This window comes from Sylvia atricapilla, chromosome 3, assembly GCF_009819655.1.
Source record: "Sylvia atricapilla isolate bSylAtr1 chromosome 3, bSylAtr1.pri, whole genome shotgun sequence".
Taxonomy (NCBI): Eukaryota; Metazoa; Chordata; class Aves; order Passeriformes; family Sylviidae; genus Sylvia; species Sylvia atricapilla.
In genome coordinates, this window is record NC_089142.1 from 46,043,795 (window position 1) to 46,054,646 (window position 10,852).

General features: G+C 44.1%; 1 protein-coding gene across 1 annotated transcript in view; it reads right to left on the bottom strand.

Moving 5' to 3' along the window:
* Window positions 1-10,280, bottom strand: part of REV3L (REV3 like, DNA directed polymerase zeta catalytic subunit) — a 112,345-nt gene extending 102,065 nt beyond the window's left edge. The window contains exon 1 of the mRNA XM_066315252.1: window positions 10,142-10,280. Within this exon, the coding sequence (XP_066171349.1) occupies window positions 10,142-10,280 (139 nt within the window). The remainder of the gene's footprint in view (window positions 1-10,141) is intronic.
* Between the last annotated feature and the right edge of the window lie 572 nt (window positions 10,281-10,852).

Genomic DNA, 10,852 nt, shown 5'->3' on the forward strand with positions numbered 1-10,852 from the left:
AATGAAGTCTAAACCTGGGCAGGAGTAACTCCGTACATCACTAGGGGCTGGAGGCAGACTGTCTGGAAAGCATCTCTGATGGAAAGGACCCATGGGTCCTGAACGTAAACAAGCAGCCACAAAGAAGGCCAAGAGTGTCCTGAGTACCATTAGGAAGAATAACACCAGCAGGTCGAGGGGCATGATGATTCTGCTCTACTGAGCTCTGGTGAGATGCATCCTGGAGTGCTAGCTTCAGGTCTGGGTTTTCCAGCACTAGACATGGACGTACTAGAGTCAGGCCGTAAGGATAATTAAGGGCTAGGAACACCAGACCTATAAGGGAAGGCTGACTAAGCCAGGATTTTGTAGCTTCAGGAAGAGAAGGTGGGATGAATCCTACTGATGTGTATAAATACTGGGTAGGAAGCACTAAAAAAGAGTGAGTCTGACTCCTCAATGGCACTCAATGAATGGACAAGAGGCAATGAGCACAAACTGAAACACTACAAACTTAAAAAGAAATCTGGTGGCCTTCTTTGCTTCTTTGGTTTGGTGTGTTGGGTGGTCAAACAGCAGAAGTTACTCAGACAGACTGTGGCATTTTCATCCTTGGAGCTGGTCTAGATAGTCCTGCTTTGGACATGGTGCTTGGACTAACTAGATAATCACTAGAGACGTCCCTTCCAACATGAGGATTAATCTGAGGGTGAAAATACACTTCTATTGTAAGAAATAGATAAACAGATAACCCATGGCAGAACTAGGTTGCTTTTACTGCTACTATTTTGGTCTAACAGTAAAGATGGCTAAGTGCCAGTTCCACAAAGCTAATTCAAACAGCTCAAACATTAAAATATTTGATGCCATAGATTTATTTTACCTCAGCCTAAGAATCTGCCTGTAATCTCTTCTGATTTTCTACAGACAGCACAATAGGTTTCACTGCTTACAAATGTGAATGCCACAAATTCATTTGCTTAACGGTCAATGGACAATGACACAAAAACATGAAGAATGATTCATCAACTATTTCATAACATTTTAGCTAGCTTACATACGTAACTTTTCAAAAGAAAATACAGAAGTTTCTATATCAAGAACTCCAGAAAATTGCCTCTTCATCTGGTTAATAAGTGGAATAGGGGTAGCAGAAATAAAAATTTGTTCATTATTGATCTGAAGGCAGTATCTGCCAACATGAGGACTGAATCAGTTTCAATGCCCACAGCTTAAGATCTGTGCTATGTAGAAACCCACCTAGGTAGTTTCAAACACAAAATGAAAGACTCATTATCCATCTCATTATACAGAACTTGGAAAACTTCTATTGTAAACCTCCCCTGAGGTGTAATGTCAGGTATTATGGATGAGGTGCAACATTCCACAGTCCTTTCAATATTCATACTGAGTACCACATGTTGATATTGCACCTAAAATAGGACATACAGCTTTGCCGTAGTAAACACTGGTTTAGTCAGCAAACAGCACAGAGGCACAACCTGAATGTAAATAAGCAAGGCTGCTCCTACTTTTTCTCCAATTTTTACAGAAAGAACATATCACTAAGGGATCAACACAGCTTAGCAATGGTCTCTGCACTGAATATTCTCTCTTCTTTCCCAATCTTGATCAGTTTTCACCAACACCACCAAAACCTTTCACAGCTACCTGGTAGCCTTTCCACACCATTTGAATGCCACTGTGCTTATCTGGACACACAGGTTGTACAGAGCACCTGGATACTCACTGCTGACAAGAGTAAGCTCCGTAATCACAGAAGGGTTGAAGTTAGAAGGGACCTCTGGAGGTCACCTGGACCAAATTCCCTGCCCAAGCATGGCACCTAGAGCTGGCTGCCCAGGACCACATCCCTAAATCTTTTGGACCACATCCCCAGATCTTTTAAGTGCCTCCAAGGATGATAACTCCCCAACCTGAATGCAGAGAAGGCATGCACATATCCACCGAAGTAACATAACATGAACTCAATAAACATGCAGTCAACATGACAGACTGCAAATATATGAGTCACAGAAGAAGTTGTCCGAAATGGCTGTCTGCATACTGATCACAGGAAGGCTGAAACATACAGACATCAAATGGTTCCCTAATAAGCCATATGGCTTAGCCCAGCAAGCGTGAAGTTTTATTTAAATGCCCTGCCAAAAAACCCACAAACTTCTGTACACCTTGTAACTCCCCTGTAATAAAAAGCAGCTTTTGAAAGAAAAGAGCCTTAACAAACATGCATGAATGCAGCCTATACAAGAAGTGACAATTCAGATAGACCCTATATATATGGTACAAACTTTTCTGGTATTTGTGTAGATTCTTGTATATTTTGGGCTCTATTCTCAGTCTTAACTGTATTACTGGCAGAAAAATACTGCCTGTTTGCAAGCTCGCAGACTTGATTATTCCACTGTATTCTTCAGAATTATTAGTTTCACCAGAATACATATAGGTATTGTGAATAACAGTGCAATTATGTGTAATGATACAGATTTCACAGCAGATTTTTGCAATCAATCCCCGAACCTTGTTAACCAAGCCTATGCCTTATAATTGTTACCACAACTGTAACTTTGGTCAACATATAAAATAACATTACTGTTCACATTATTTTATTACTGGGCAATGTAGCAGCACAGAAATAACAGCGCTCATAGACAGCAGCCTCTTCACTGTACTATCAGTTCTGCTATTTATTTGATGTGGGACCCTAAGTAAATTCAACCTTTTCTTTACACAGGTAAACTTTGCTGTCTGTCAAGAACATGCTCCCGAAACACGAGATAATTCAATACAGTGAAACAATTTTCCCCATAGAATAAATATGATACAGAGGAGACACATACAGGAACTTAAAAAATGCAAACAATTGTAACATACAGGGGGAGTACATATGACATGGCAGACAGTGAGGAAAAGGCAAAGAAGCAAGTCCATCAGTTGTCACCTCAACATCCAGTGATGACAGATCAGGGGGCTGAGATACTGGCTTTGCAATAGCTGGAGATAATGGAGTCTCTTTAAGTGCAGTTTAAAAAGAAAAAAAATTTCAACTGCCAATTGCCCTGAAATTTTGGTGAACAGGTCTCCTGTGACATGAGACTGAATCTTCAGTGACTCTGTCCAATCATTATTTAAAACTTCAGCTGCTTCATTGGTGAGACAGAACATCAACTATAAATCTTTTAGAATGAGCGTTCATACTGCCTCCTTCCAAATGGTTATATGTTCACCATCATGCTTCTCAGAGGTCCACTGCACACAGAGGTCAATCAAGTCAACCAAGGGTAAAGGACAAAACCAAGGTAATGACAACAGTTAGTAGAAGAGGGTATTATTAAATAATCAATACTCGAACTCTGAATATGAGAGACTGAGAAGAAATTGATAGCATGGTATTATCACACCTGCTTCCTTCTTTCAGAGATTTGTCTTGTCTACTCAGACTGCAAAAATTACTAAGCAGGAGCTCTTTCTCACTGAGTGTTTACACATCATCTCCTCCTGCCAACCTCAGTTGTGATACGCATGTGCTTCTCTGGTAAAAATAAGAGAGACAACTATTTTCAGACCAGTGTGCTATTTTGAGGTGGTTCATTTTACACACTGAAAAAGAATATAGTTCAACAAGCAGCTAAAAAGCGCCCTTAAGAAGTATTTACCAGAACTGGAAATTATAGCTGAGATAGATAAGCTCCTGGTCTACTTCCAGGGACACTAATCATAAAAAACCAATCCCAGATTCAATATAGATGCAGCTTCTTTGTGGGACACTTTGAAGGGTGCAGTTGATCAAGTTTTAAGCATGTAGGGCCAGTTATGCATCTATTTTTTCCACTGAATTACAACAGCACAAAAATATTCAGTGACTTGACCAAGAGGTACTCCACAATAGGAAGCACAATATTGGTTATGAACCCAGTATCTGGATTCTATTTAAAACAGCAATTTTGTCACTGTATTCTAAAGTTTATTTAAGAAACAGAATTTTAGCAAGTTGTATATATACAGGTATGAAATTGGCTATTGAAGTTTCATGCTAGTGAAGCAGAATCTCAGTTTATTCAGGCAGCCGCTCATTGCTGAAATATCTGAGCAGGCAGTCTATAGTAAGTAGGTAACAAATGCCTCTTAAAAAAAAAAAACCCTGAAAAACCAACAAGGGCAAAAATCCAGAAGGTTCTTAAAAACAACCCGACCAAATACAACAACCCCACCAAACCACCAAAACTCAACAATTTAGAAAACATATCCTTTTAAGAGATGAGGCAATTTTTCAAACAGTTCTTCAGAAGTATGAGAAGCCTGTCAGTGCAAGATGCAGAAATCTTACGTTGGAAGTGAAGTACAACACAAAAATCTTTCAGGCCCACAGAACAACCCTTTATCAAGAGTTGTACGCTCCTATGTCTTGGGAAAGGGCGTGAAAAGGCAAAGCAAAGGCACAAGCCTCACCACAATGGCTATATCCCCTTTCGCATCTTCTCACTGTGAAGCCACAGAAGAAAGTGGACGGGTGCTAGCAAGCAGTACCCCCTTCTGGGAAATGGAATATGGGAAGTAGCAGCAACTGGAACAAAGATCAGCTGTGAACACTGAACTAAGGAAGCTACAGGGAATGACCACTGTGGGAGACAGTGTCTGAAATGGCAGTAAAAATGGGGAGAGGAAAAGTTCATCATGAGCAGAGCATAGAAAGCAGCAAGATCCAGCACTGAGTTCAGTCCTTCTCAAATGAGCAGTAACAGAGGACAGAAAGACAAACACTGGATGGGATCAGATATAGAGCCTCGCCAGGTCAGTAAAGGGGGAAAGGGGAGGGGGAAGAACAGAAGAAAGAAGATAAGCAGGCCCCTTCACTGAGTCATACCAGAGCTACTGCTGCTGGAAGGGAGCCAGATTTCAGCTGGAGTTTTTGCCTCCGCTTTTCTTTTTTTCTTCCCCCATCTCAGAAAACCAAGAAGTGAAAGCACCAAACTTAGATGTCTACCTGATACACATTCAGATTCTGCTGACTGTAAGCCCCTACTCTGTATTACATTTAGCCTCAGAAAAACTTGTAATCAAAAGCATACAAGAGTAACATAAAAACGTCCCTTTATTGGCTGGGTTTTTGTGCTGCTCTGAGTAAGATTCTTTCTTGGATCAGCGATTTCATAATGTGAATTACAAAACCCTTCCAAACAAGACAAATACATAAAGTGGCAGTTGAGGACAGCAGTTATATTATTCCTCAAATTACAAACTGCTTTTTCCTACGTAAATTCCTCATCTGCCTTCTCAAAAGGCCCTCCTGTCAACTGAACACACGTTTTTCAGTCTAACACCCTTCAAAAGCAATTTAAAAATGTGCACCTATTTTTGTAAAATTTATCACATATCCGCCTCAAATCACATCCACATCAAAATTACTTTTTTTGCTAATATTTCAACTATCTGTTTGACAATACTCATTATCACACACCAACAGGCATCTTCTGTGTGGTCTATGAGTAGTATCCTCAGCTACTTGTGCTCATCTTGTTAAGTGAAGTGATAATTTAGCAACCTCAGCTTGCTTATTAATGTCTCTCCTAAAATGACACCCAGTTCATCTAGTGTCACTGATTTTTTCTAAATGGATTTACAGCTTGGTTCTTTCTGCAGCCGAATAAGCATCTGACAGGAACACTCAACTGAGCATTCACATACATGTTCTGAAGTGGTCAGTGAAATCTTGAGGACAGACTCTAAGAGCTTGAAATGGCTAAGAGCTAGGAGGAAACAAATCAAAGCTTTAATACCCCCATACACCAAACAGATCTCATAGTAAACAGATCTTCACAGTACCAGCTAAATGGAAGCAGCGTGGGATAGCAATCTTCTGCTGAGATCACCTAAATAAGTTTGGTATGAGGCTTAGGGTGACTTACAAGTGCTTGATTTGCAAACAGGGAACTAAATTCCACATACTTTTTCAGAGGAATAAAAATAATACACACATGGCACCCATTCACTAGTGGAGTTCCGTAGGGCTCCATCCTTGGCGAAGTTCTTTTCTATATCTTCACTGAGGACTTGGACACAGGACTTGAAGGAATACTAGGTAAGTTTGTGGCAACACTAAATTGGGAGGAGCTGCTGACCCCCTCAAGGTCAGCCAGGCCCCGCACAGTGACCCTAACAAATGAGTGAGATGGGCAACCATCACCCATGTGAAGTTTAACAAGGTCAAATGCTGGATTCTGCACCAGGGATGGAGTAACTCTGGTTTTGGGTATAGATCAGGGAACAAGACACTGGAGAGCAGCACTGCAGAAAGGGACCTGGGAGTCCTGGTCAACAGCAACTTGAACATGACTCACTGAGCTGTTAGAGACCATCCAAAGGAGGACCACAGGGATGGTGAAGGGCCCTAAGGGGAAGCCACATGGGGAACAGCTGAGGTCTGTTCAGTCTGGAGAAGACTGAGGGGAGACCTCATTGCGGTCTTACAACTTCCTCATGAAGGAGGTGCAGGTACAGATCTCTTCACTCTCCTGACCAGTGACAGGACTTGAAGAAATGGCATGAAGCTGCATTGGGGAAGGTTTAGGTTTTATTTCAGGAAAAAGGTTTTCCTGGCATTGAAACAGGCTCCCCAGGGAAGTGGTCATAGCACCAAGCCTGACAGCTCAAGAACTTGGACAACACTCTCTGGCACATGTTGTGACTCTTAGCATGTCCTGTGCAGGGCCAGGAGTTGGAGCCTGTGATCCTGATGGGTCCCTTCCAACTCAGCATACTCCATGATTCAATGACTAAAATCTATGAAATAACCTCTTCACAAACAAAACAATAAACATACATGACTTTTATGATTACAGATATGCCTTACCTTAAATACATCTGTTTTGAAGCTATAAATTCAGGTACTTATGTGGTTGCAAATATCTTAACAAGATTCAGATTAGCAACAGGAATGACAATTAAAGAATTGGCAATTCAACTAACAACAATACACTAACAGAAAAATAATTTTCATTATGATTTGCTCTAAACAACAGGCCTTGAAATTTTTTAAAGCCTTTTCCTATTTTTACAAAAAGCATTTACGAAATTACTAGTTAGCAGACCATACTACCTGAGAATAGAATGTGATTTTGTTTCATACTGGAGCATTACCTAGTGAATTAAAGCCTGGTTTTATGTATAAGCAGCAATATTATGAAACTCCCTTAGAGATACAAATACTGGTGTATCAGATAATATCTATGCTCTTATACAATAAAACATGAATTCAACATTGTTTTCATTGTATTACCATCATGGCAGTGTTGCAGCATTTCTGAAATTATACTTTTGTCCACGTCATTATGTCAACAGACATGCCAGTCTGCTTAAAGCACCAAACAAAAAATTAAAAAAAATTAATGAAAATTAAATTAAAAAAATTTAATGAAATGGCTCAACCAGCTCACTTCACCTTTTGCTATTGTAATCAGAATTTTACTATTTATTTTGCAAAATAACAGAATATAGTACACAGATCTTTGGGCTTAAACAAAATTTTGATTCCTTGTCTTTCAAGCTCTTAGTATGCAAAGATGTAGGACATCAAGACAGAATTTGCATAGCCTTGCCAAATAGAACAAGATTTCTTCCTCAAAAGACATAAAGAAGTTGTCAAATGTTATTGCCAACACAGTCCATTCTAGGAGCTGATCCTTTCATTACTTTTAATTAGAAGTTTGTTTTTTTCCTCCCCCAACCACAAGCCTCTTTCATTTGATATATTGTACCACTAAAGCTTTACAAATTAATTGCTAAGTACTGGACTACATTCACACACCTCACCGACTGCAGTACCTCCACAAGATGGGGCAGAAAGCACAGGTGGGTGCCTTCGGGACCACTATCCACAGCTGCTGGTGGACACAAGGATACAGCAGTGCCCGATTATTGACATTCTGAACAACTGCATAAGCCAGTGCCACATACCAATCAAACCCCCTTCACTCAGCAGGTGAAATTTGGAGTCTGTTCTGAACCTGACTCTCAATTAGCTGCACAGCTTGGGCACACAGCTATAAACACACTAAGAGTCGTGCAAAGTTAATCACGCTGGAGGTGGAGCAGCCCATACAGCCATAATGGGTTGCTTCCATGGAGCCAACAAGGCAACTGAGCACCTCTCCTGGAGGCAAGGCACACACATTAAACCCAGTGAGAAAGGGTTATTCCACCCAGATCAACTCAAGTGAAGACAAGCATCACACTGTCTGTAAGCCAAACAATATGGGCATCCCATTATCTTAAGACAGTACGCTAGAAATTGTTTTCACTATTCGTTTTTCCTCAAAGAAAATGTCAGTGTAGATGTAAGTGATTACACTTCGTTTTAAATTTCAGCTCTCAAGAAATAACCTGAGAATCACTGTCAGAGTACTTCTGACAACGAGTGCTTAGGTACAACACCTCTGAAGAAAGAGAACTACATTTCTCTGCTTTTCTAAAAAGAAAAAAAACCAACGATGCAGAGATGCAATAAGAAGCTCATGAAGCTTTACAGCAAACATTACTAAAGGTACAGAACACTAAAAAAATTAAAAGTTTGAAAAGGAAATAAATAGGATAGACAAGTAACACTGCTTCTGCAGACTCAAGTGAATTGTCTTCTCTAACGAAGACAAATTAGAAACACTTCTATTATGCAAACTGACATTAAAGTTTATGGTTGGGGAAGCCAGGGATTTCCTACTGTATTCCTAATAGCTGGACAACTAAACTACTTCACTGTTTACTTTACGATGCTACATTCATGATATAGCATAGCCTAAACATTTTCTTAAAAGAAAATAAGCCTTAATGAGTTAACCACACACATGCACAAAAATCCTGCTACCTGCCAACAACCTCAGGCTCTACATTTTTTAATCATGAAATAGTTACTCGTGCCATTACATAAATATTATTACATAATATCTCCTTTGTATGCAGAATTAGCGCTACAATAAAATAGGTCCCACTATTTCAATACTGTATCTATTAATCCCACTCATTCACTTAATAATTTGGAGCTGTAGTTGCATCAGAACACAACAGCTTGAATATGTCACGTTTCTCAGTGCTTAAATAGAGAAGACAGTTAATTCTGGATTAAAAAAAAAAAAAAAAGCCAACAAAAAATACAACAAAAATATCTGCTCTACTATAATAACTGCCTGAAGGGAAAGAAACCTCTCCTGTGCTCTTTTATTACATATTTTTTGTCTTGCCTAAGATTTAATGTATGTGTATCAATAGAAAATTTTCAACATGTCAGTCAATAAAATATGCAGAAATACCTTAATTCCCAAGGTCAGCATTACACAGCATAAGTGTAAAGAGATCACAAACAATGAGGCTTAGTACGTCTAATATCTCAAAACCCAGGGTTTTTTTCCAATTTAACATATGGACAAATTACAATACATATTAAATTAATTTTCCTACGCATTTAATTTGTTGGAAATCTGTTCTGAGAACGTATTAGTTTGTATTGGTCAGAAACATATCTGAGACGTGGGACGGCTGTGAGCACAAGGCCACAGGGCGAAGAGGCAGTGAAGAGGCAGAAGCGGCGTGTGACATTCGGGAGTCTCGGGGGGCAACATGTGGCCGGCGCTCAGGACGCTCCTCTCTGCAGTGCACCACCGCTGCCTCCGGCCGTGCGCGATCCCTGCCGCGACACGAGCCCCCACTTCCGAAGTGCCGCACAAGTCCCACTTGCGCCGCGCTCAGCGGCTTCCCCTTGTCGGCTCGCCCTCCCGCAGCAACAGCTCCCGGGAAGGGCAGGAGAGCACCGGCAGCGAGGGCGGCACGGGCCGGCGCCGGTGTTTGCACAGCCGCGCCGCTCTCCCGGGGCAGCCCCGCACAAAGCCCCGGCGGCCCCGCAAGCCGCGGGCGGGCGCGACGCGACCCCCGGGGCAGGTCCCGGCGCCTGGCCGCTGCCCCGCCGTCCCCGCGGCCGCCGCTGGCAGGTGAGACGCGCCGCAGCGGCGGCGCCGGGCGCGGAGGGGGGGCGCGACCCAGCCACAAAGAGCGGGAGCGGGGTGGGCGGCGGCGGGGGCCGGCGCCAGCACGACCCGCGGCGCCGCGGCGGGGGGACGTCTCCGCCCGCCCGTCGGTGGCGGCGGTCATCCCTTACCTGCAGGGGTGGCGCCGAAGACTCTCACGACGGGCACCCGTTTGGCCGGGGCCTCTCGGAAGCGGGACTGGCAGGGGTCCAGGCCGGGCAGCGGGCTGCCCATGTAGTAGTCGGCAGTCACGATCCGCACTGAGAACATGTTTGTTCGCCGCCGCCGCCGAGGCACCAGCACGGCACGGAGCGAGCGCGGAGCGAGCGCGGAGCCCGCACGGCCTCCCCCCGCCCGCCGCCGCCGCAGCGAGCGCGCGCGCGAGCGCAACACTCCCCGCGCCTGCCGCTCCTCGCCCGCCCGCGGGAGCGCGCGCAGCCCCGCACGCGCCTTGTCTGTGTCTCCGCTCCCCCCCGCCCCCCTGCCGCCGCCTGAGGCCGCCGCTCTGCGCGCGTGCGCGGCGGCGCGCCCTCCGCGCGCTCCTACAGCCCGTGCGGCCGCGCGCCCCTCAGGGACAGCGCGGGCTCGTGCCCCGCGGACGCCCCGGCGGCGACGGCGGCGCCCCGGCGCCGGGCTGCAGCTGCTGTTGCCATGATGATGTCGTCACGGATGCAACCACTGGGGGAGCGGAGGGGGTGGATGGGCCATGTGTTGCGGGGGAAAGGGGCTCGGCGAGCGGAGGAGGTGTCCCTCACTGCCCGACACACACAGGCGCACCCCCTCCATCTTAAGGCTGGGGTCGGCAGGCCGGGCGCCAGCGCGCGTGGGAACGGGGGGAAAAT